Source organism: Temnothorax nylanderi, unplaced genomic scaffold, assembly GCF_030848795.1.
Source record: "Temnothorax nylanderi isolate EJ_2023f unplaced genomic scaffold, tnyl_v1.0 TNYL_tig0624_pilon, whole genome shotgun sequence".
Lineage (NCBI taxonomy): Eukaryota > Metazoa > Arthropoda > Insecta > Hymenoptera > Formicidae > Temnothorax > Temnothorax nylanderi.
In genome coordinates this window covers 44,618-72,290 of record NW_027249686.1, presented here as the reverse complement: position 1 = coordinate 72,290, position 27,673 = coordinate 44,618, and the positions used below count along the sequence as shown (strand labels likewise).

General features: G+C 40.0%; 1 protein-coding gene across 3 annotated transcripts; it reads left to right on the top strand.

Annotated features, from left to right (window-relative positions):
* Positions 1–601: 601 nt before the first annotated feature.
* On the top strand, positions 602–27,190 carry Fw (CUB and Sushi multiple domains furrowed). 3 transcript variants are annotated; one of them, XM_071723587.1, is made up of 22 exons: positions 602–1,614; positions 14,595–14,712; positions 17,053–17,106; positions 18,398–18,607; positions 18,916–19,011; positions 19,309–19,431; positions 19,633–19,796; positions 20,046–20,172; positions 20,936–21,085; positions 21,249–21,425; positions 21,906–22,085; positions 22,497–22,615; positions 22,782–23,016; positions 23,395–23,568; positions 24,054–24,233; positions 24,354–24,599; positions 24,807–24,986; positions 25,159–25,332; positions 25,614–25,793; positions 26,034–26,142; positions 26,230–26,400; positions 26,684–27,190. In XM_071723587.1, the coding sequence occupies exons 2-22, from the start codon at positions 14,691–14,693 to the stop codon at positions 26,790–26,792; spliced, it is 3,180 nt and encodes a 1,059-aa protein (XP_071579688.1). In that variant the 5' UTR covers positions 602–1,614; positions 14,595–14,690; the 3' UTR covers positions 26,793–27,190. The 3 variants fall into 3 exon arrangements, with proteins under 3 accessions (XP_071579688.1, XP_071579687.1, XP_071579686.1); XM_071723586.1 differs by having other exon boundaries at positions 17,048–17,106; positions 26,690–27,190; XM_071723585.1 differs by having other exon boundaries at positions 17,048–17,106.
* The last annotated feature ends 483 nt before the right edge of the window (positions 27,191–27,673 follow it).

Below are 27,673 nucleotides of genomic sequence, written 5' to 3'. Positions count from 1 at the left end.
TCCACCCTCATGATATCATTCACGATGGAACCGGTCCTTTTTAACGTAACTTCAAAAGGGGGTCGATCGGTCATAACAATTTTTCGGTCTATAATCCGGTTTTGGTTCAGAACTTAGCCGAGTCTCATGTTTCTAAGCTGTCGAAGGATAAGTGGAGCGTAGATAGGATTTAGCATCGATTTGCACAGAGAATTTAAGAAATTTGGGAAACTCTACCGGTTCTCGGCGATGTCGCGTAAGCCAAAACTATTCCGTAATTCTCTTCATAATAGAGAAAGAATTTCTTATTTGTACGAAATCTTTCGAATTTTAGAAAACCATTTTTTATAAAATTAAAGTAAACATTCGCATTATCGAAACTTTGCTGCTCAATTATTCTTAGAATGTACGTCAATTGTCTAATCTATCACATTTTTTATGAATCATCTTTGTAAAAAAATCTATCCTAATTTCCTCTTGTTAATTTTAATCTCACATGCTTATTAAAATTACCAAAATTCATTATTTCTGTATGTAATTGTTACAAAAATAATATTATTATTTCAGTCTTCCCTTGATATAAAGATTAACTCGTGCTTCTTTTACAAAACCATCGATCCAATTAAACATTAATTTCTCCTTGTCAAAAAATATTCAGTGCTCTTCTCGTGGCATTTAACGAGTAACGTAACTAAAGCGGCTAAAGATGTACATAAACATAAAGGCCTAATGAACTAGCTAACGCTGATGCTACATGAAAACGTAGCAGCAGAACGTAGCAGCTGAACGTAGTTGTTCCTTCGACTCGGCTGGTCGGCTCTGCTCGGCGCGAGAGACTTTCATCGCCGTCGAGAGAGCAAAGGGGGCCTGAGGCCCGGGGCACTCGACGGTCGACCGGTGAAGGGAACGGATCGTCGTCGGTTATCCCGACTCGTTGTACGGCGAGCAAAATCGCGGGTAAAATGCCGTCAAGTTAGTTCCGTCGTAATCGCGGATCTTTCATTCGATTCACGTAGGTTCGCGTTAATCGAATGTCATCAAGTCCGAGGATATAATCTTGCGAACGCGGGTCGACAGAGACGTGCAAGGGACCAGGACGCGTCATGGAGAATCCCGAAGAAACAGCGATTGCTAGACAATGCCGCGGTTAGCCAGAGCGTCTAACCATCCAAATAATTCTAGATTGAATAGTATTCGGTTGTGATCGGGAATTGACGAGTGCGTAAATCGTCAAGGAAGTGCCAAAGAACTAGCGGGACCGCTCACTGGGAATGTCAATGGTGCGAAAGGTTTTAGAAGATCAGCGTTGAAGGTACGAAAAGATCAGCCGGATCTAAGGAGCGTTTAGGCTTTGGTGGAATACGGTGTTCTCATCGGATTGTTCTACTCGGCGTTTTGACATTGGTTTCATCGGAGACGGAGGGAAGAAACGCAGCTCTCGTGAAAGTTCGTAGTGCGCGAGTGTTTTCTAGAGGCTCCCTGTGCGGGCCCCCGCGGATGTTCGCGTGCCGAGGTGGTTCCTGGTTCGCTGGATTGTCGATGTGATCGCGCCGCGTCGTCCCGCCGACTCGTGGAGAATGATCTTGGTGTACGGGATCATCCTACCCCTCGTGGGAAGTCTCGCGTACGCACAAGGCACGTATTGTCATGACACATGGTAGATTCGCCGATTTTTTGAAAGTGGCGTATATAAATCGAAGTAGAGGCAGAGGTCGGATTAAAAATATTATAATGTTTTCTATAGAAGTCGGAGCCACGCAGCTTCTAATGTCTTTAATCTATTTAATCTAATTGCATTACAGTTGATATCGCAACATATATTTTTGGAGAAGGGATTTAATGGATTCGCGTGGCTCTTACGTAACGATAAATATAGACTATCGATTCATTTCTCATCTGGAAGTCATATGCGATATTTAAGAGTGAAGAAATCTACTTCGATTGTGAAAACGTGATGCAAGATTACTATCCTCCGCAACTTAAAACATGGAGATCATTAATTAAGCTTCAATTTAGATTTCAAAACTTCGAATTAATAAGAAAATAAATTGTTATTTAAATACCCTAAAAACATAGATAAAAATTCTTCAAATTTTTATTATTTTCGATTAATTACTTGAAACTTTACTGCTGTATTACGCCACTTTCGAATTATATATTTTATCTTCTCCTTTCTGCGAACAAGTGAAAAGGCGATTGCACAATTCAGATATATATCGAGACGTTTCAAGCGAGGCAAATCCTTTCCCGCAAAAAAAAAGAAGGATGCGCGTCTCACAAAGAGGATCTTCCCCGCTGAAAGCCTTCTATCGCTCGCGATTGATCTCTCGCGAAATGCAAAACAGACGCAAGTACGCGTGCATCCTCTCCGCGCCTCTCCGAGTAGCGTCCTACTCGAGAGAGTGCATTCCCCGAGTGCAGCACTCCCAACAGGGGGCAAGACCCTTTCATAGTCGGAATAAATTTCTCTAAACATTTATTTAGATACTTTATTCGCGAATTACCTATCGGAAAAAGTCTCAGGCGTGTACGAAATTAAGAATAATTGTAAACGGACATCCGCACGATCCGTGTTATCCTCCGAGAGTAATGATCAATAATAATAATTCTTTAACGAGCACAAGATTGAGAGTTACTGTTAGCGAGGGAATACCCACTTAGTTTACTCGCTTCGTGAGAACAACCCCCATTAAAATTACCGAGCGCGCAGCCTCAGAATCCTAATAGAAGAAGGAAGGTAAAGGATCCCTTCGACAGACTCGCGCGTTTTATCCGCCTTGTCCCTGGCGAGCAAGGAAAGGAGAGTAAGCGAGCAAAAACAGGTACCGCCCACTCTCGGTTCTCGTCCTCGCTGGTTTTCTGGTGTCTCGAGGTCACCCGGTATATCCCGTAGATAAAGTCCCGCCATTGGCTCGTATCGCGTCTCTCGCATTCTCCCAGTTCGCGAAATGGCTAAAGTCGAAAATGCTTCTTGTCACGTGTTTTTTTTTTCCTTCCTTTCTGACATCGCGGGATATCCACCACTCATAGATACTCTCTCGGGAGCGAGAATACCTCGTCTCTAAATGCCAACGAGTAAAAGTCTCGGGATACACTATCCCGTTCTACTTCGTGACGTGCGTTTCGTTGCCGTCTAACAGTCGCGTTAATTCGCGCGATACAATATTTTTCCATTCGCAGCCCCTCAAATGCCATGAATAAAAAACGTTCTGCACCACACATTCCGTTCAATATAATTATACATTTAGCTATGACGCAAACGGGCTGTCGGCCCGTTAATTCTCGCATGTGAGAAACACGTGCGATGATAAATGAGTTCACGCAATCTCGTAGACCTTGATTAAGTTACGTGATTATAAAAAATTTGACGAAAAATATACATAACGAATACAAGAGAGGCAAACTGAAGAAATTCTGAAATTTGCTGATAAACTGAAAGCTATGTGTCTTTAATCATTTTAATGCAAAATAAAAAAATTAGACTAAATTTCCATTAAATTTCATCATATTTACTTTAAAATGAGATCATTGAAGTCGAAATTTCATTCATTAAAATTAAATGGCATGAGCTACATGCATTAATGCACTTCGAGAGTGAGTCAGAGGGTTAAAAGTTCGGACTGTACGTGGCAGGGCACACCGGAAGTAGGGGAGCGACCCACCTGTCCCAAGCGAAACACGATCTGGCCGGCGACGTCCGACCTACTTCGCACTTCGAACCTTCTATTTTCTCCATAAGAAATAAACGGGATCAAAACTAGAGCGGCGGCGCGAGAAACGGGATATGTAGATGATACATTTTATGTCGGGGCGAGCCGCTTTTACGTATTTTCCACGAACCGTTATCCTTGAAACGCCGAGTTATCTAACGTCTGGGACTAGGTACGATCGTACCGATCGCCCGCTGCGATCTGCTACTGTCATTAGATTGATTTCGTCCTTCACAAGCCTGCTCCCGCATATTTCTTCCTCGATGCATACGTAACATCGATAATTCCACCGGGAAAATGCAACCTCCTTGCATAAAAGATTATTCACTTCTAAGGAATGTTTTAAAGTATTTGAAAGTAAATATAGAGTGCTTCTTTGTAATAACCGTGTTTGGCGCACAATGGAATAGGTATTCTCTATCGCAAACTAAATTGTTTTCCTTCTTTAGCAAAAAATCTACCTGATAAAAATCTTAAAAGGCTCCTATGATTAAAATTCAAACATACAAAGAAAGGGCACAGAGCCGTAACAAGGTTCGTGTTATTTTTAATAAACAAGTGAATGAGGGAGGTTCCAGGTTCGAACCCTGCAATATTTTTCGCAATAATTTCTTTACAGTTATTTAGATTTTAGATGCTTAACATTAAAATTAAATCGAAACGATTTAATTAGAGGGGAGGGAGTGGATTTTACTACGCCAACCAGAACTGTGTTGCAAGTCTGACAATTTGTCGGCACGCAGTTTACTATGGTTGGAAAATGTGTCACTTGTTTATTAAAAATAATTTAACACAAACACCTTGTTGTCCGTGCCCTTTCTTTGTACGTTTGCTACTTAATAAATTTCCAACAAAAATGAGATATAAATATTTAAATTATAATAAACTATTTTAGACGCAGCTAAATTCTTGTTAATTCTTATAATAAATGTTACTCGAACAGATAAATACTTATCTCAGATGAAAGATTAATTAATCAAGAGAAATATTATGTATTTCAAAGTATTCAGGTTATTGAGAGATCTAATAGATCCACTTGAGAGTTCAATGATTGCTTGAACTTTCCGTTATATCGAGCAGAATCGAAGCGTGGGAGGAGATTGGCGCTGACCGTACAGATTCCTGGATCGGGAACACTCCTGCGCCCAGAAAGAAATAATCGACTGGTAACGATCGACAGTAGGCGTGAATTCCATTTAGGCGTGTACCTGCTCAGCTGAGCTTTCAAGATTGCGGAATAAAAAGAAGACACATAACTCCGGCGATAAAAACACAATAAAAATCTGATTTATGACAACAAGACATCACGATAGGAAAAATTTGAAGAAATAAACTACCTAATAACTGTACAACTAGAATCGTATTAAAAAATTGCGTTTACGCAGTTTTAAATAAATTCTCACTTCTCTGTTGCTAGAAACGCGTCTCGACAGACGTGAAATTGCTTGTCTATTTAGCAACAATATGCTTGATATAAGGTTTCGCAGAGAAAACTGGTCCTCGCGGCGACGATCGTAATATAAGTATGCACGCGCACGCATTCGCACACGACCGAGAAAAGCGTTACTTTGTGAAAGTGCTCGCGCTATTTCAGAATTCCGACGACGATTCTTCTCTTCGCGGTTTTCTCCTAACCGTTGCAAGAGAGACAATTATAATTCATAACAATAAAATTATTTTATCCACCGATTGTTCTTAAATTTTTGCCGATTGTCTGCAGAATAAAACCTGCGGTTAGACTCTCTACTTTAATTGTAACTATATTATTTAAGTACAAGTCGCTGGAGGCGGCATTATAAATCTCAATTAAGAAACGATGCATTTTGAATTAATGGAAAGGAAAAAAAACAATGAATGAATGCTTGGAAGACCCGATAATTCACTATCCGTAGTTGCAAATTCTAATGTCGAGCCTAAGGCAATCCATAATTTTCTATAATGATACGTAATATATCATAATACTTTTTCACATTTAGTGGGAGAGTATCTGCGTGTCTGCGAAGAACGAGCAGAGGAAAAATCCGAGTTTACAATTCAAATAAGTATAACTTATAACGCTAACTTCGTTTGCACCTTCGGGCTTCGACTTACAGCAGACCTGCTGGCTGATTTTGTAATCCGCGAGCCCCTTCTCGCATCTCTTTCTCATTTATCACCTTTACACCTAGTGGTGCTTGTTCGCGCGAAGTGTCGGACGAGATAGCCGAGTTCGCACGCTGCCGATCGCTGCCGATCCGATCGGATCGCACTGGCGTGCGCGGGTGGCAGGTCAGCGCGATCGCCCTACATATAACGTAACGTTCACGCTCGCGATGGGAAGTAAAAACGTCGTCATCGACAGAGAGGGAGAACCCTTTTCCCTCTCCATTCCGGGAAAGAGGAAGCGGACAGACGAGATACGCTGGGACGATTGTAACATTTAGCCATTGGAGCTACACCGAACGAGGGAATGCGAAGCGCGCAATGAACATAATCGAACGTACGCTTGGGTGGGGTCCTTGAGATGCTGTGCAGATGCAGACGCCGTGACGAAATGCAAATGGATGCAAATTTCTGCTTGATATATTTCCGCCTTTCAAGGAGAAATAAAGATTCAACTAAAAAAATAACACATGAATTGATTCGTTAACTAAAATTATAACGTTTTATCTCAGTGCAAACTTTATGACGTGTACTCAAGAATAAAAAGTAGAAGAATCGTGATCAAAGATTTTAAATTTTGTAGAAAAGCTGCAATATCCCATATCTGAGATTTTCTCTCGATTTTCAACAATTGATACTTCAGAAAGAGAAATTTATTTCCCTCCACACAATTGAATGAAATCACGGACAGCGCGATTGCGTTAATAAAATTTCTAATTTATACGCTTAGTCACAAAAATTAATGCATACGCAAGAAGAAAAGAATAAATATCGCAAGAAGCACGAAAGAAGTCTAGTTTCATTCGCTTCCTTTCTCCATTTAAGATCCTTTCATGCTACGACTAGCTCGATAATCAAATAAAATAATATGTCGACGTGGGATATGATTTACAATTTGTGATAAGTGATGTTGTATGATCGCTAATCATGCATTGTAAGATCACAATTTCTCAGAACACACTGTCGTACACGTCACATCTTTCATTTCCGCAAACTTGCTACTAATTGGAGAGAAGCTCGCACGTGCCCATTTTCACGCCGCTCTCGTCGCGACGTCGCGTCCTTGGAGGTCACCGAAGCAGCGAGGACGGAGGCGATGCCGATATGCACCCTCGCCGAATCGGCCTCGAAAGCGGCTGCTCGCGGCGCGGGCGTGCAGTTTTGACGGATCGAGCCACTGCGCCACGGTGTGTTTCATAACATTTCACGGCAGGTTAGGCGTAGAAAGATGACGCAACGACGGCTCGATACACCACGCGCGTTTCGCCTCGTACAATGGATTAGGAAACCTCTCGATATAAAGCAGACTCTCTTCGAATCTTCCGGCGATAACGCCTTCGAAAGAAGGCGAAGGTGGAGAAAAAAGTTGGGAACCGACGCAACCGACAAAAGGAACCGACAATGTTCCGTTAAAACTGTCGGTTTACAAAGTGTGCTCTACTTCGATTGTGTTATGTCTCGTTTACAGACACCTCAAGTTAGAATTTTTCTCAAACGAAAATGCGCCGAGAAGGGCATCATTTACCGCGGTTTTCTATCTTTTATGTATTATTTTCCGATATAAATGCAATTTTCTACTGCATTAATGCATCGTTCAACGAGGACCATATTCATCTTCGCGGATTATTCCAAATATTTAGAATTTCACTACGTCACTAATTAAAAATATTAAAGTCAAAATTTATTTATTTTCTTTTATGTACGTGACGACCATGTACACAAGGCAATGAATAATTACGACTGTAATAATCGTAAAATACAGTAAGAAGTCATAATTACCGGTAATGTACGAGCGTGGATGTCAAGTCTTTTGCCGAAAGTACATCGGCGGATAAAATTGTCAACCGGTTTCGCTCGGCGCGGCAGTAAAGTTCGCTCTCGATAACGTCGCTTTTACGCAAACCAGCCGCCACGTAATAGCCTGGCTGATTACGCCAATCAAAAATCGTTGGTTAGAGCGGGGAAAAAAGTGTCGCGTGTCTGATTTGATCGGCACGGCGAGCCTTGTCTTCCGCAGGCGACTTCCGTTAAATTCGATGCGATCGGATCGCCATTGTTCTCAGTCCCGAAAGCTCTCATTGTCGCAAGGCGTGCGACTGGCAACGCATGTCGCAAGTTCAACGAGACCGAAGGGAAAGTGATGGAAAAATGCACAGCTGTTGAAGAGAAGTGAGTTAATCGGAGAGAAAACTGAGGTAATTATATATAAAAATGAAATCATCATTAGTAAGAACAGAAAAAAAAGAAATAAGATTTTCGGAGCATCCAAGAATTTAATTCTACTAAAAGCGAATTTGCTTTCAAACATTTTTTGACCGGAATACTTAACAGAGGAGCGGAAATAATTAAATCATTTCTGCTATTTTTGTATATTTTCGATCAAGATGTAACAAATTTCATTTGACAACGCAGAATTTATCTCCTTATTTTTTCTATCGGCGCGATCACTTTCTACATTTTGCACTGCATCTATTTTCGCGTAAATACAATACATTGTTTCGTTTTGGACGCAGAAAGTGTAACAAAATGCAGCGTGCAAAGATAGGTTCGTTACCCCGTTACTCACTGAACGCTAAGCGGCAAATTGCTCATTTGTTGGAGAAGGCTGAATTGCCTTCAGGTACCGGAATTTATGTGCCGGGGAAAGAAAAGGCTCCAGACCTCGCGACTGCGGCTCGCGAGTCGATCGTGGTAAAATATTGGGTGTTCGTTAGGTAATCTACTTGACGCGGGAGAGATCGTAATGTGCGGTGTAAAGCCTCCTTCCGCTATTGTATCGGCATATACATACACCCGGTGGATCGACCCCTCCCACTTGCGATAGATCATGGGCACGCCTACTTTCTAACTTCCTCGACAATCAGCTCTACTGATACCACGTGTGTGCAACGTTACAGATCCGCGGTGCACAGGTCGATCGTTATACACACGTTCTTGCTTAACGCGGCCGAGCAACAACGTGCCCGCACGCACGGTGCAGGTATTTCAAAAGCTCGTCTCACAAATCGATCGCGCGATCTTTTATATTATTCCTGACTGGGCCTGGTACATTATGCAATCATCGAAATCGCATTTTTTAATTTAGCTGATAGCAATACTTCATAAAAAGAATTTAATTATTCATTATGTCTACAAAAATTTATAATATCACAAACGAGTTCGTGATAACTATAAATAACTCAGCAAGTAATTCAGTTCATCGGTAGAATTGCATTATTAATTTATTAACAAAGTTTATTATTATTAATTTATTAATAAAACTCATTGCAGGACACAAACCTGTCGTCTCAATCCTAGAGATTTCGATTTCGAATTGAAAATCACTTGCGAATATTTTTTGGCCACGTGTGAAGATGCTTTTGTAATGGTTAAACGACAGGAAATAGCTATGCTCGTGACTTGCCTCAAAATATCTCGAAATTACGGATCACGATTCGGAATTTAAATTCCCTCCCGTGTATTCACATGTAAAGGTAACATGTATGAATGAGGGACACGTAACGGAGTTTCGGGTAACACGGTGTCAATGTTAAGAATAAGAGCGATAGACGACGACATATGTCTCGAATCGTTAATGACTAGGGTATAACGTATGTCAAACGGGTCGTAGAATGGAACGTCAGAATGTAATGACGTTTACTTTGAATTGAAGAAGGTAAATGCAAATTTAAATCATAATAGATTATTGATGTCAATGCCATTAATGCTTTTATTTGGTATGTAATTTGATACATTATATGAGTACAATTTTTAAGCATGCAATATTTAATAAATTCAAAGACCGGTATTCATAGTCGATTCTTATTTCAAGAACGTCTTAAATAATGTCTTAAGATGATAATACGGCTCTGTGATTGGTTTATGACATCTTAAGATTGTACTTAAGACGGTCTCAAATATAAGAGCTGACTATGAATACCGGCCAAAGACAATTTTTTTAAAGTAAAAACTTAATGGAAAGTTATCAATCTTCGAAATTTAACAATTTACGAATTTAAACAAGAAATTCGCTTAGAAATGAATATGAAAGATTTTATTATATAATTTAAATCTGTCTTTTCGATCACTTTTAATCCAATTTGATCATGAAATAGCCATCGTCTTCCTGCTTCACGTACCGGAATCTATGATTATGCTTAAATTATGCCTAGATTTGGAATTTTGACGGCATATTCTTATTTTCAATATACCGTTGGAGTGACAGAGCCGACATATCGGTCGTTAATGATAATAAGCGTAGAACTGTACCGTGACACACACGCTCCGACAGCGGTTAATCCCGATCAACTCCGAAGCAACTCCGTGGGTACAAGTACCGTTATTTCGGCTTCGAGGTTTTGTAACCGAGTGACCCAGACCCGAGGAAGCCGTGCCGAAGACTCACTCACATTGCCAGCGCATCGTTATTACGCAGAAACCGTCGACCGGTTTTTCACGCAACTTTTCTTGCTTCTTCCACCATCGATCGTCGAGTATTCTTCGAAGAACTCGTTCCTAATTACCGCTACCGATACTCCAACAGTACTCGATTTAGCGCTAAACCTTTAAGCTGTTACCGCATTGCATAATTACATATTTTACCATCAATGTTCTACAAATCTTCGTAAAGTATCTTTGTAAAAGTTTTTGCATTATTACTTTGTGTAAATTTTTTAATTTTTTTTAATCACATTATTTGCGGCGTAATTTATTTAAATTAAACTATTTTATTATTGACATGAAAATATCGCGACATTATTAACTATATCATTTCTATGTTTCTTTTAACAAAAAAATATTTCTCGACTAAAAATATCTATTTATTAACAACAAAATATAACAGTATTGGATACGATTATTTAAAAATGCAATTTTCTTATTTTCTTATTGTTTCTTAAAAATTCACTAAACTAAAATGTCACTTTCAAAACCGGTACCTAATGAAAGTTACTTCATGTTCAATGTCAATGCGAGTTGATTGCATTAATTCGCATTAGGAATTATAGCGTGAGAAAAGATGAATCTTAAGCAACACGTTTTAATGCATTAATTGACAGACTAGTCTGCTAATCCATGTGGAAATTTTGTGAAATGAGAGAGATACGAGAGATGATTGCTTCACTCGAATGGAAATATAGTATATAATTAGCTGAAATTTACACGAGTGCTAATCGTATGTGGAAAAAGTGCATCTTCGTATGCGTGTACTTGAACGCGGTCGATCGCGATAAAATGGGGAAAGTAATTAAAATCCGAGAAAAAAAGAACCGTGGAGAAGAGGAAGAGATCCTATTGTCGGGATTGTCCAAAGTGAAACAAACGCCGAGTCACCCAAGTGAAAATAATTCATCATCTGGGAATCAGAGAGAGAAAAAACTTCGTGGGACAATTGGCTAATGGCGATTCAATCGCGAATAGAAATTCGAATACATTTAACGAACTGGCAGATACAAAAATCGACTAAAAATCGACTTTTATCTCCTTTTACACTGTCCAACTGCGTATTTTGTTAAAAGCAGCTTCACACTCAGTAAGTACTGAGCATCAGTTATATTATACCTATACCTAATATGTTATAATTTCCCACTCAACAATGTAAATTCAATAAAATACAACACGCATTTGCATTGTTGAGTGAGAAATTATAAAATAACTGTAATATAATGTAACTTGTAACTGATGCTTGGCGTTCACTGAGAAGTCGCTTGAATGTCCTTAAAGACAAGAAAAAAAAACGTCGATATTCGCGGGCACGGTATTTGATGTTTGAATACTTGCTATCTACGGACTTGAGAATTTTTGCACACGTGGCGGTTGCCGCAAAATTTGTATTTGTCGCCGACACGGAATTTGGCCGCTAATTAAGCCGTTCGCACGCATGCACAGGAACGCAGAATTATGTTCCGCTTCGTGAGAAATGCGATTCTCTCTCGAGAGCGCGTCTCGGATCGGAATATAATAACCGGAGGCTTTCACTCCGAAGATGTCAGCCTCGCGCAGAGTTAAAATTAACGAAACGCCTCCGGGAGACTCCGCCACCGCCGCGCGCGGCGCCGCGGAGAAAGATTCTCTCTTCCTTTTCTTTTAACGTCAGATTACTGTTCGTGCGGTCTGCGTGAATGTGTACAAGAATTCTCTCGCGATTTTATTACTTTAAGATGTATTTGTACCTGAGAAGCAGAAAGTTTAATATTATAGCTTTATAAAGCAAAGTTATATAGAGCAAAGTATACATCAAACTAAAAATATATTGCTATAATTTTATATAAATAATTTAAATTGTTTTTAAATTAGTATCTATCAAGTTTTTAATCTAGTATCTTTTTACTTCCTAGGTGCATTAAAGAAAAGAACAGTTATATAGCTTTCTTTTTAAAGGGTATAATTATTTTTTAATACTATTTATTATAACTGTTTGTAGTAATCATTAATTAATTACCTTTAAGATCATAATTATTGCGAATAAACTATGATGGCGGCCCGTTGTTTGGTATACCATTTCATACTGGAAGAATTTATTATAATCAATTAATTAGGATATCATTATCATGGCAGATTAACGATGTCGATCCATCGAAAAAAATCCAAGGTAATCCGCCGCGATCGGCCTTGAAAGTACAATAGGAAATTATTCCGCGAGTCGCGCGACCTCGCTCGTGTAATCGACGATGAGATCGTATCGTCTCTTCGAGAATTGCTTATGATGTCTAGATGATAGACAAGAATGACGTATTCCAACCGAGATAATAAGATAACCCAGAAACATATTTTAGAGACCAATTAATAGATAATTTATATTTAACGAATCTAATATTAGTTAAAGCATGGTTCTTTGTTCTGTGACTGTTACTTTATAACTCCTTTTATCGGTAAATTAAATTAATTCAAATAAGAAATACTGTTAAGATCATTGTAATTCCGAGCTTATAGAGCTAATTAATATTTTGTGGGTTCGATATACTTTTTATGTAAATTATTGTTCTATCTAAATAGTCTTTCACACGGCTCTTCTCACAGTTTACAAAGCCTCCTGTCTTTAACTACCTAAAATATTTAGTGACGTAAGATTTCGACATCGCGCGAAAACAATAGGTACGCCGCAGCGGACAAAGTAAAACGCGGTGCATTATAACAGGTAATTCCGAAAAGCGGAACGACACAGGCGTGAAATCTAAAAACACGTTTTGAAGACGCGGTTTCGCGATCATTATACCGCAAAGGGTTGAAGAAAATTGAATACGTGAGAACGCAAACGACAACGAGTGGGATCAACACGATGTACGGGATCGAGAAAGCGCTTTCGCGTTTAAGGGCGCCGAGAGAAATGCGCGAAAAAGCGCCATCAAGGAGGATTTTCTCATGGAAATAGGGGCGGCGAATTTCACGCCGCGCGAGACCTGGCTGCTTCACGCGATTCGGGACATAAATCGCGCGAGTCTTTGGCGCGTTTCCATCGCGACCCAATAGACTTTCCCCACGGAGAAAAAGTTCGCCTTATGCGAGCGCATCGGCGGGTCTCTCCTCTCAATCAGGAATGCATTATATCTCGCCTAGTTAACCGCAATGTATGTACACGGTGTCCTGAAAGTCGCGCGCTTTCTCTTTGGATCACATATATGCGACTGCGTTTCGGATTAAAAAAGAAAAGAAATATAGTAAAGCAGAATGTACAAAGATAATCGTCGCGATATATAATAACAGATAATCAACATCACGCTTAAGTGACATGCGAATTTACCTCGCGAGTCGTGGAAATCGCAGAACTATCGGATAGGAGATAATGGAATTTGCGTGGGATTTCGTTCAAGGTTTCCACGACGTCCGTCCGATCCACTCGCGAAGTCACGCCCCCGAACGACAAGTCACTTCATTTCTTCGCCAATGAATGGATAATTAGAAGAAAGGAACAAAATTATTCCGAGAAGTTTTGAAAAAATTGAAAAAAGCAACTTCCTCGCGCACGCTTTAGAGTCATTCCATTATTTATCGAACTGATTACAGAGTTACCAGTAGTAAATGTGGACTTGATACCTTTTTCCCCGAGTCAGCGATTTAAATGACGGCATCTGCGAGCCTGCGGCGATATGCCATGTGCATTTCTTTAGAGACTTCCCCTAGAGATGTAACGGGTTCTTGCGATTATTTAAATTGCCATCGTGAGTGTGACTCCCGTCTGCCTCTTCGTGCATGACCAGCCGATAATCTTAATCACGTTGGATCGACTCGATCCGACGTCATGCCCTGAAAATTTGGCCTATCGAACGTCACGAACGGGCGAACGCGAAAAAGTAAATCGCTATTGATAGAAGTCACGGCGGTAGCGTTACAAATCTGCAAGCGTCATCGTGGCGCCGATGCATCCGCGCTGCATCGATACAGTTATCGAAAACCGAATAAAACAATCGATTTCCAGTTATCTCTGGATGTAGCAAAAATACTCGAATATGTCTCTTCAATATTCAAATTAATTAGAAATGTAACAAAATCACCAAGAACGAATACCAATATTTGCTGAACGCTCATTTACTAAAGTGCAATATTACGAAATTATCTGTAGACATTGAAAGGTTTTTAACGCTATTGTGCCGTCCGCAATGAAAGTCGGATGCGTTTCTGCAAGGCTGGGAATTCCCGTAAATGATTTCGCGCAAATTACGAACATAATGGACGGTTACGCGCCTGCTGTTCGGCATTTTTATCGGCGAGAGGCGAGATGCCGTTGGCCGAGATGCTCGCGCGGTTCTCCTTCAAATAGCTAAGCGTTTGTAATTTTGCTGATTGCAGAACTAAAGTGCGGTCATCCGGCTGTGCCGATGAACGCCAAGGTGTCGTTGTCTGATGAATCCTTGACGCCCGGCACCGTGGCGAAATATACCTGCGATGCAGGCTACGAACTCTTTGGGTAAGTGTATTTTCACGATATATTAGAATAATCATATCTAAACTAGAAGGAAGAAATCATCGAGAGTTTCTTAAAAAATTGTACCAAGATCTTTGGAGAAATAAAAGTTTTGAATTCACTTATCAAGATAATAATTTCATTATTTTACGCTGAATTGTATTTTATAATATAAGCTGTTAAATATTAGAGTGTCTATAGTTTTTAATTTTATAAAAATTCTATAGAAGCCTATAGATTTTAATTTAAATAGAAAAATACATTGTATGCAGTTGGAACAATAGCTATGAATGGCTATGAACAATGTCGAATGCTTCTACTACTGTGATATCAGTTTTATTGGTTGCTCGTCGCGAGTTATTTATGATAATGATTTCACGGAGTTACGCCCATTGCGCGAGTCGCGACGTCTGTGGATAAAATTGCTTTCCCGGAAAGAATCTCGATCGATAGGCGTGCCATTCTCTTTATTCTGCTGAGAATAAATTAGAAAGAGAGCTGGCAAGATGTGTATACAAAGAGAAAGAGAGAGAAATAATAGACAATAAAGAAGAATTAACAAATAAAGAATCATATCTGTCTGTGTAATTCACTTTTAAAATTTTGCTGTAATTGATAAAACTCAAGTTCTTGAGCCCTGAAACTCTGAATCTCTTTGGAGAGGAGCTAGAAATCTATTTGGAATGCACTAGACTTCAAGCGATATGTCATGTATTCTGCAGGGGTACCGTTACGAACTGTACATGTTAATTAGCGCTTCATTTCTTCGGTATGGTCGCATCGGATCAAGTATTTCTTCGACATAATACCGATCGACAGACTTCGAGATTCACTACTGATTTTCAGACAACGCCGTTGAAATCTTTTTTGTTAATTTCAACTAAATTGTACCGACTTGTAATGCATTCATATCGTTAAAACAAGTTCGTCGTAGCAAATACTAAAAGATCAACAAATTCATCGCAATAAAAATTAATTGGACGTCGACATCACAGATAGATTAATTGAAATGTAATAAAATTTCAACAAATTAAAGTCAATCCAATGACCCAAGGAATCAAATGGCAAGATTTCATCGTAATCGCTACGTTTTTCGTGCAATCAGGATTTGTGTTTCATCCTTTTCGCACGGTTATCACTTTTTTATAACATTCTTTAAGATCACGTAAAGTTAGGAAAAAATATAGAATTATAGCGATTCGCGTTTCTTTCTACCACGAAAAAGATGGAAAAATCGTTGACTAGCGTGACGAAAAAGAAAGAAAACACTTAAGGTGTCAACACCTCTGTACCCCTCTCTCTTGCAGGACTGATACACAAAACACAGTTGGCAAACGAGGAAACCGGCTTTTTGTTGCGAAACAAACGCGGGGGAAAATTAATTTCCTGCAGCCAACGTCCATGGGGGCACGCGATCGGAAATTGGCGGTCGTGTTATGCGCGCGATCAGGTGTTTTTCTCGATACATGCAACGGCGTGTTCCAGGCAAGCGAAATACCTACGCGGTGCTCGCCGAGAATGATAATTATCGATAACACGATATGTGCCGCTGACTTTCTCCGTTTTCAAACGCATTCGGTTCGAAACGGTGCTTAAAAAAAATCGAGAAAGAAATAAAGAATGCGGGACGCAGAGAATCCCGTTGCATTCCTCGGTTCGAAACTCGAGACAATGGTTTACGATAAGAATGATTCCGGTGACTACGTTCGCCTTTCTCCGCTCCGAAAAGGAATTTTTTTTACACATTCAACTCGATTCGGATTTACTTATCGGGGTTAGACGTCAGACGTTAGGCTCAACTAATAGAACGTGTACAGTTTTAATCGCATTTGCACGCGATGGCGCGTGACGTTAATGCATAGTTCGCAAATGATCACGTCGAACGGGTAATTACACGCATGACCGTATAATCGTAGCGCTGTCGAAATTTTTCTCAGGCGCAGAGCGCACAAAGAAAGCGCACAAAGATTCGTTAGAAATCGTACAGAAATCCTTACGTAATTGTTTTAATCGATAGAAAAGCCTTTTTTATTGAGTTATTCTTTCTTTTCTCTTCGGAGCCCACAGACGAGTGCAAGTATCGCCGCCTTGCAACGTCCTTGCCACCTTCTTTCTCGCGGTGCATTATTACGCCGATTATATACGCAGAAAGCCATAAGTAACGTTTTTCGCTCCAACGGTTCGACAAGAGTTTTCCACGGCATAACACGCATAACGGAATGGATTGCACCTGTTATCAATTGCGCAACGTCGGAAGAGAGAGCGATATCCGTGGCGCGGTCCCTGTTTGCGAATAATATACGCTCGATATTCACTCCAGCCCGATGACTTTTTTCAGAACAGGCAGTTTAGTGTGCAACCCGCGAGGAAAATGGCAGGGTGATCTACCGTTCTGCGGTGAGTATTCATTCTCTTGGAATCCTTTTTAAAGCCGAATACGGATATTTTGTACGATGATATTCCGAACGATATCGTATTTCAATATTGCTGCACATTTTAAGGAGACTAGCGGAGACTAGATAATTACTCATCGTTTGTAGTATTTATTTTAATTACGTTAATTCTATATATATCTTCATAATTCGCCCGGTCACATTCGATCTCGATGACGGCAATCAACTTTCTCCGTTGAATGAAACGGAGTTCATTTTCGTGATATGACTGGTAGACATGGACGCGAGAGGGGTCGTCGAACGAGAATCGCATTTTCGTCAGAGAGGACACCAAACTGCCTGCCTTAAAATGCCAATCAAGCCACTTTCCCTTACTTTATACAGGGTGTCCAAAAACTGTCCTCGATTTTTTTTATAATAAAAAACGACCTATAGTTTTTAAAGTTTTTTGTACATAACGCATGTAATTAAAAGCTGAAAAGGAAAATTCGATTTTATAAATAATTTTTAAAAAAATTGTAATAAGGGTATTCAAAAACTGTTTAATCATAAAAATTAAAATGTATCATTTTGCGTTGCATTATCCTTAAACAAGCTGCAAACTAATTGCTCAACAAATTTCTCGACGAAGAGATAATAATTCCGGGATATTTTCTAAGAAAGCAGTCGTGCAATGTAAAATTTAGATTACAAGTCTTGTCACGTTATCCAACGAATAATATCAGATTGGCGACGATCGATTTTTATAAATTGCCAAGTTATTGCGCGACTGCGGTAAAAAAACGACTTCGTTCCGGCTTCCATTACTTTCCCTATGTAAAAAGCGCGACCGCAAGAAAATACAATTGTCATTGTTCAAAGGTAGCGGAACGATTCGCGCCATTTCCGCGAAATAACGGCAGCGCGTTGTTGCGGATCGTCACGAAAATTTTTCCTGGAGAGAAACTATATGCATCGACAAAAAAAAACGCGCACATCACCGCGTAATACGGAACAGCGGTGGCGATAAGCTGATGATAATTGACATCAGACGACGGGCAATTACCGGCGATAATTATACCGTTATTGTCAAACGCGTCCTGACGTTAACAAGCACACTATTATTTTGCCACCTTCAACATTTAACAACCGTGACTAAACCGCGATTAATAAGCGCTAAACAAACATTGTTGTCGTGCAACTCAATTACACAATCGCAAAAGTAACACGTGTAATAGAAACTGTGAATTAACCGCGAATTCTAATTTGAGATACCGCAATGACAAAATTGCAATGGGACAAATATTGCGCAACAGGTACGAACGTGGGTTTCCGCAAGCCGGCGAACCAATCGACGACTGTGAGAGGCGGAAACGCAAACCATGGTAATGACGGTGACTTCAGCACGGAGCACGATGGGAAAAGATGCACGGAAACCCAGAGCGAGCCCAGTCCCTGGTGGAGGGTCGACCTCCTCAAGCCATATTCCGTCAAGGTTGTCCGGGTGACAACGAGAGGCTGTTGCGGTAAACTCCCGCATTATCATACTCATTTCAGACTTGAAACGATCTTGAGTTCACGACCTGCGACGGTCATATTATATTCTTTAAATTTTCTTTTAAATTATTGACGATTAAACTATACTTTAATTTAATTTAAATACATCTTACTTGTTCCGTTTAAACAAAACTTCTTTTTCCAAAATAAAACAAATCAATTTGCCTGATTCGAAATTGAAGATTAATTAAGTTTCCATCGTATAACTGTAAGTTTGTTTCAAGACTTGACTATAAGTGCAACTGGTCGGAGAAATGACTTATCGATTGCTCGGCAGGTCATCAGCCTCTTCAGGATATTGAGATAAGAGTGGGCAACAGCAGCGCTGAATTACAGCGCAATCCTTTGTGTGCCTGGTTTCCTGGCACTATTGGTGAGTGCTTCGAACGAATTACAAACCGTTAGCAAAACGTTCAGAACTAACGATCTTTGTTATTGTACTTCTTCCTCATGTAATATAGAAAAACTTTATGCAATCCGGTATTGCAAAAATATATACGAGTATTTGTAAAATTATTTGAGAAACGTACAGACAAGACTGCTGTTTATTTTAAGTTACACCATATCCGAATATTGATATATCCGAATTTTGTTAAAAGATGAAGTTCTAAACGTTACCCGAAAAATGAGAACAAATTAATTAAGACATGCTGATAATTCAAACTCACAGAGGAGGGTATCACGAAGACCTTCATCTGTGCCAGAGCACTCGTGGGACAATACGTCTTTTTGCAACTTGTCGGTGTCGAGGGTAGTTTGAGCCTCTGCGAGGTGGAAGTCTTCGCTACTGACGGTAAGCTTAGAGCTCTATAAAAAGCTCGAATTTAAAAAGCTTTCACCTAATAAGTAGTACGCACTCGCGAGTGGTTTCTTTCATTAAACGTATTAATAGAGAATAAAAATTAAGAAAGTCGGAAAGCCGCCGTAGAAGCGCACATTTCCGGAGCAATCACGTGTTACGAGAAATGTTTCCTATTTTAATCAATGTTCGCAGAATTCTCAGTAGACAGGTGCGCACACGCCGGCACGCCCGCCGAGGCCGATTTGACTGCCTTCAATTCCACGTGTTACGAATTTGTGGTGAAGAAGGGCGGCTCCTTCCAAGAAGCGAGAACTTACTGCAAGGGACGCGGTGGCGATCTCGTTCACGGTTTCAAGGTTTTTACAATTTTTATATTTATAGAGTTTCCTTAATTCTTATATTGATCCCACATCATATTAGTAAATCTTACAACTCCGAAATTATATCAGCAATTAAATAATTTGCAAATGAACAAAAATACAGGCAGCCTCTAAAATATCCTACGTATTAAAAGAAAAATGTATAGTGCCATCTACTTATATTAGAAATAAAAAATATCATGTTCTTAGAGACGACATATTTAGTCAAAGATATTTATACTACAGGGCATATCGTCTATATTTATCCTGAACAACCTAGAAAGGCGGAAGGATAAGCTGAAGACCCAGTTGGTCTGGATCGGGGCGCAAAAGGAACCGCAGATCACCGCTCGAACGTGGCGATGGGTGGACGGTAAGTTGACGAAATTTCGGGCGAATTATTCCCATCGTCGACGATCGTCCGTGGGAATCGGGCCGGAGGGCGGAGTTAGGTAACCCGGGGTAAGATTCGATAACTCGATTGTCGATTCATTGTCCGCCAATTATCCGGCAATTACCGAACGATTACACGACATCGTTATTTCGGGAGGGAGATTTCGTAAATTCGTATTCGCGCTCGACGGTCTCGTTTCGCATTTATGAGCCAATCGGGTATCATGTAATCGTCAATCAAACAAATTGTATCGGCAAGTATAGAATTGTTACGAAAGTGCAGCCGGAGCATCGTTTCATGATAAATAGAACGCGAAAGTTATAACGTGTCGAAATCGACAGGAAGTTACATCTTCCGACGTGCAGTACATGTCGATTAATAATTAATTTCGATCTATAGAGCCATTTATTAGTGTAGCACGATATAATCAGCAATGCTACTTGCAAATTTAACGAAGCAATGAGATTAATAGTAAATCGATCAATGATATATAAGATGTAAAGTTTAACTACGAAAATGTGTATCATTTCTTTATGCTGATTTTTAAATTAATTATGCACGTAATTATATGCATATATAATTATATATATATATATATATATATATATATATATACACGCTCCGTTATTATAAATTTCTCGCAACATGAAAATAATAACAAAAGATTTAAGTATACCGGATATATACCGGTTAAATTAGATTAATTAGAATATCGAAATAAAGCAGGTTAACTCTGTTACAGGCGAGATCGTACAGAGGCCATCCTGGGGCAAGGACCAGCCGAACAACTACAACGGCGAGCAAAACTGCGTCGTGCTCGACGGAGGTCGCGGCTGGCTCTGGAATGACGTCGGCTGTAACCTCGATTACCTTCACTGGATCTGCCAGAGCAGTAAGTGTCGAAGAATTTTGTTTGCGGACCGGAGAAAAATCCGGTTGGGACATTCTCGTGCAGAAAATTTCATCGCTTTTGACCGTGAATTAAAAAAAAAGGAGAAAAAAACGCGAGTCTCATAAAAATACCTCGTCTCTCTAAAAAAAATTTGCGTTCGCAGGGCCACCGACCTGCGGCAGTCCCGAGAAATCGGAGAATACCATAATCGTGGGATCTAAGAGAACGATAGGCTCCACGATAGACTACGTTTGCCCGGCTGGATATATGCTGGTTGGATCGAAGAGCAGAATATGCGGACCGAGCGGTTTTTGGAGCGGCGACGTGCCCACGTGCAAGTGTGAGTGTAACTTCAACGGCGTCATGTAGAAGTCAACGCCCGCGTTTGGCTTCTTATCCGGCGTTGCTTTTGTCACGCTACAAGTGCGCTCGTTCTACTCTGGCTTTTAACTTTGAACTCTTACTTTGAACGATCACCGTCGTCGCGGACTGAGGATCAAACGGCCGCAATTAGCATCGAATATAATAGCTTAACCTTGGATTCTTGTACAAATCGAGATTAATATTCGGTATACTACACTGAGATTGGACGAAATTATCATAGAATTGTGCGGTTACGGACATTACACTTTATGTCGACGATAAATTTTATTTTTACGCGGTGTAAAGATATTCTTCGACCAAAAAAATTTAGCTTATCTTTTACATCGCGTTATCCGCATGGGAATCGGACGTTCGTGTTTAATGCTAAATACGGATATGAACCGCGTATGTACGTCACGCGCGACCTTCGTCATCTTTCGAATAATTTAATTCGCAGTCGTCGATTGTGGCGCGCTGCCGAATTTGGAGAACGGCGTTATCACGCTACTGGACAACAGGACCACGCACGGCGCTCTCGCGGATTATACGTGTAAAGAAAATTACACGCTGAAGGGTGACACGAGACGGAGATGCGGCGACGGCGGTATCTGGAGCGGTCACGAACCCCAGTGTCTGTGTAAGTAGAGGATGTAATTTACATACGCACACATTCGATTACTCTCGACTGTTTTTGGTACAGTCTTTCAAAAGGAACGCCAATTAGGCACATTTAACAATTTAAATGCTTAAAATTTAAATGTATTCAGCATATGTGCGCAAATATTTTTAATTATTGATAAGTTATATTCCCAAATATGTGACATTTGTGTAATTTTTCATTATAAATGAGAGAAAAAAAGAAAGAAAGAAATCTACTGTTTACAGTGTCAAATATTTTCCATTTGTTTGCGTGATAGACGATCGTCTGAAATTTATGTATATAAAATCACGCAAATTACTAAGCTATAATTAGAAAATAATTTCACGTTAGCGTGCTTGGGTTAAGCGAAGAATCACGTTTCTAATGGCATTACACGGCTAATTACAGTTGACTGGTGTCCCGAGCCGCCGGAAGTGAACGGTAGCGTCGTGACGACTAACGGAAAAAGAGCGGGTTCCACTGCCACTTACTCCTGTCAAAATGGATTTATTTTGTTCGGAGATAACGTGAGTCCTCATAATCTAATTCGTTCGTAATTAATTTCTGTTCGAGATTTCTTTTTCTCGTCACATATATATCAAAATACATAAAGTGTTTAACATAAATATATCTAATAAGAGGGCTGCAATATTTTGTAGATTTATAATCGCGATCTTTCGATTAATAATTAAGGTCCTCACGTGCAACGTCGGTGGCGAATGGTCAGGCAAAGCGCCGCAATGTCGATTCGTTGACTGCGGCGCCCCGGCCCAGATCGAGTTTGGGACCGTCGCTCTAATTAACAGCACAACTACGGTAAGCAGCTTGGCCGTTTACACGTGTCAACAGGATTATTGGCTGGTGGGCGAAGGGAAGCAAGAGTGCACTAAAGAGGGCAAGTGGAGCCACGACACACCGTCATGCGAGTGTAAGAATTATTACTAAACATACGTACAAACTTACGTAAGAATTTGTCAAGAAGACAAATGAACTCCTCGTTGTGAAAAGAATAATTCAAAATGCACCGTGTTTTCGTGAAAATTTTGTGCTATGAATTAATTTTAGAGAGAAATAACTTTTTTTCCACGTGAAAAATAAAATTTGATATCTACTTGTCTCATCGTTTGTCTATAATTTTATTTAACAATTAGTTTACAGAGAGAAATAAATTTCTTTTGCATGACGAGGAGTTTACGAAGATAATTCCAGCCAAATATAAAAAATCTATTGCCTTTGTTTTATATTCTTTAGAATTTTATAAAGATAAATGCTTGCTTCTGAATACGCTTCGCGTTTCTTTCTACAGTGATTACATGCGAGGAACCGGAAGTGCCCACTGGAGGATACGTAGTAGGATACGATCTGAACGTTCACAGCGTTATCGAGTATCACTGCGACGTCGGTTATTTGCTTCACGGCGAGGCGAAACATTCGTGCGGCAAAGACGGCGAATGGACGGGAGAAGTGCCGGTTTGCGAATGTGAGTCACCTCCTTCATATCTCTTTCCCATCGAAACCACTCGCATGACATAATCATGTTGGACTATGAAAGGCTTAAATTAAGATTGTCTCTAATGTTTGTGGTAATGTTGATGGTCTTCGCCCTAAACGAGATCTCTTCCAGCTTGCTAGCATATAAACAAATAGAAAAATTATTTCGACCAGCTTCAAACGATCAGCTGTTCCTTTCACTTCATTTCTCATTTAGAGATTAAAAATTATTTAGCGTTTGAGATTCTTTTAGACGTATTTGTGATTTTAACAAACCCAAATTAGCATTTTTTTAAATTGAAACAAGAAAGATATTTCAAATGCTAATAAAGACTAATATGATTTTTACACCTCGCAAAATAAGCAACATTTATCTCGAATAGAATTATGAGAATATAATATATATTTCCTTCACTCAATTTGTGAATTCGATAATTGCTCCTAAAATTACTGACTAAAATAATTATCGCGCAGATGTCGACTGTGGCAAGGTACTTCCTGTTTTGAACGGCGCTGTGGACTACGCGAACGATACGACTCATCTTGGCAGTGAACTCACATACAGCTGCACGAGGAATTATAGATTGAATGGAGTCTCGAGGAGATATTGCCTCGATAATGGCCAATGGAGCGATGCTACTCCGAAATGCGAGGGTAATTACACTGGGACCAAATAGAGTAGAATCCAGAATTGCGCAATCGAGAGAAAGTTCAATAAGTCGTAAAAATTTATTTTTACGTGCGTTCGTATAAAATTTATGTTTCTCGTCTCAGAAATCCGTTGTCCGGAACCCGTACTGGCCGAACATGGGATTCTCTCGGTTACCGGAAACGACCGGATGTACGGGAGGACGTTGATTCGCACGGGAACCGCGGAGAACTCGAACACAGGCGCGACCTCGTACAAGATTGGGGCCCTGGCGAAGTACAGATGCGAGAGAGGATACAAGGTGGTCGGTGAACCTTTGTCCACCTGCGAGGAGAACGGAAAGTGGAGCGGCGAAGTGCCGCAATGTGTCTGTACGTATTTTTAAATATTCTAAACATCGAGAAGTGTGTTTTATCAAGTCGGTTGATAAATTATACAGAATAAATGGCAATTGTCGACGATTTAGAAATCCTTTCTTGTCAAATAATCGTTTGGTTAAAATGATAATACCGCGAGATATAAAATATTCGTTACGATCGAGGAATCGGTCCACGACTTTAATAGCGTTCGTCTGACAGATGTCGATTGTGGTAAACCTGAGCACATTCAACACGGACGTTACACGTTGACTTCGAATGCAACGTATTATGGAGCGGCTGCACTTTATGAGTGCGACGGCAATTTCGAGTTAGATGGATTTGCTAGAAGACTGTGTCTCGAAAACGGTACCTGGAGCAGCGATACCCCTGTCTGTCGAGGTAATCGATCGGAGATAACTCTTCAAATAAGATATAAAAGATAAATAATGAAAGCTTTGGCTTCATATTAATTATTTTACTTTAAAACATATAGTTCATACGCTTAACGGAACTAAGAGGTGGCGATCGGTCGTCGAATTGTACAAATATTAATTATAGCGACTGTTTACAGAAATACGGTGCAGAGATCCGGAGAAAACGGGCGTGCTATCGACGCAAGTATCGACCCACAGTGTGGGTGGTGTGGCGCACTACAGTTGCCCACGTGGGTTTTACATGGAGGGAAACGAGACTAGAATCTGTTTGCAAAATGGATCCTGGAGCGGAACAACGCCTGCTTGTTTCTGTACGAAACCTCTCTCCATCAATTTTTTATTCAACGAAAATGCAGCATCACAATACATTTGCTTATCATAAATTTAATAATCGATGTTTTTTTATTCAAAAGTTTTCTTCGTTATATGAAGTAACGAACATTTTGTAAATAATAGTTTCGAAGATATTTGAAATTTTATACCACTAAGTGACAAATCTTTCACTTTATAATAATAAATTAACAAATATATAATCAAAGTATTGCGATAAACTTAGAAGGACACAAAATCCATTCGCGATATATTTTTCTAGCGGTCGACTGTAAGCATCCGGGCCCGATAGAGAACGGTAGAGTGATAGTAGTGAACGGATCGACGACTTACGGAGGAGCCGCGGAGTATCACTGCTTGCCGCAGTACGAAAGGACTGGCATATTTCTAAGGAAGTGTTTGGACACCGGATACTGGAGCGGCGAGGAGCCAAAATGCGAATGTAAATATATACACCGATATTATGTGTCTTTCAAATATGCCTCTAAATAATATCGCTTTTGAGATATAAGAATATTTTATACCACGAAAAACCTTCAAGCTTTATTCGGCCAACTTTCAAAGTTCTCTCAAGTATTAAAAAATTCTTTCGTCAATGTCGCGAACCGTTTATTTTAACGACTGGAGGAAAGTGCGTCGGAAAAGATTCGAATAATATCTATATTTATCATTTGTGTCGCAGTGGCTGAGAACGAGGTGGCAGAGCCTCAAGGTGTCGGCACGAGCGTTGGCATCGCAGCTGGCGTCATTATCTTTATATTAATTATCCTCGGATTGGTCTATCTTAGGCTGTGAGTATCGTCTCTCGAAATAATAGGCGCGAAATAATATGTCTTTTCGATCTCAAAGTGCATTTACGAATTAAATTACATCCGCAGACGGAAAGCTACGCCGGTGAAGAACACCGAGAACGTCCAAGCCGCGGAACGGAAAGAGGATCAAAATGCCGCCGTCATGTCTTACGCGACGTTGAACGACGGCACGCATAATACCATGTACGAGAATGTCCCCGAGGATGGTCTCTACGACAATCCGTACAGCGCGTACGGGTAAGTTGCAACGAAAAATTTTCAACAGACTGACATCGATTCGATCCAGTAAGCTGCAATTATTCGTGTTGGATAAGGACTCTATAAAATCAACTCATTTTTATTATTTAAAATTTTTTTAACGCACTGCAAACAGCGAATCGAGAAAAATTAATTATTTAAAAAATCACGAAGATCTGAACTAGAAAAGAGATCGTACAAAAAAATATCTATGAATATTATCTTCTTTTAATTATTAAAGTAATAGGATCGCGATATCATTCTATATAAATTGATATGTTAGCAACAGATACGGCGGCCACCCAAGGAGAATGTACGGCAGATCCGGACATTACGAGGCCGAGCCAGTTCCCAGGAACGGAATTACTATCAACGGCGTGTCTGTGCGATAGCTCTCGCAATTCCATCGGCTTTCCTCATCTTCGTGCACGTCGGGAATCGCGCGCGGAAAATTGTCGATCTCGAGTGACCACATCTCGCTCGGTTCCCGCCGTTCTCGAAACGTGTACAGAGAACACCGAAAAACTCTTGTTGTCGTTATTTATATTACCGTCTGTTGAAGGCGCAATAGTTCATGTAAATAATTCGCGAGAAAGGAAGAAGAGACAGGTGTGGAAAGGATTACACACCGACGAGATTTTCTTCTCTGAGGATCAACTATTTTGTACGATTCTGTATATACGGTGTATCGATCATTTAGGCTCATTATACGTAGGTTCTAAGTGACATGTTGTAGCGTAAGTTTACGATTGTGCGAATAAAGAAACCAGTGCTCTTGTTGTACTTTAAACTTCGTCACGTTATTTCGCTCGATTTTCCCTTCAAAGTTTAGTTTCCTAAAATTTATTTTCTACCGCTAATTCCTCGAAATCAGAGAATCTAACGTCGCAGATGAATCCATCTACCGATTAATTCCTTGAGAAACTTTAATCCTATATAAAATAAGTTGCATATACAACGTGGTGAATAACTGTAGCAATGTTACTATGGCTGCATTCCGATATTCACTGTCAGTATTGAAAATCTATATTTTTCTATATTTTATGTCACGTCTATATACTATAGATTTTCAGTACTGACAGTTGCTGACAGTAAATATCGGAATGCAGTCTACATAATCAATACGACTTCAACTCGATCGAGGACCATCCAAGTGTTGGCGCGAAATCTTGGATCGCGGACAAGACAAGCTCAGGCTATTGCTAAGACGTTTATAAATCTCCCCGAGGTGTACATACGCCAAATATCAACGAGATTGTTGACCCGATAAATG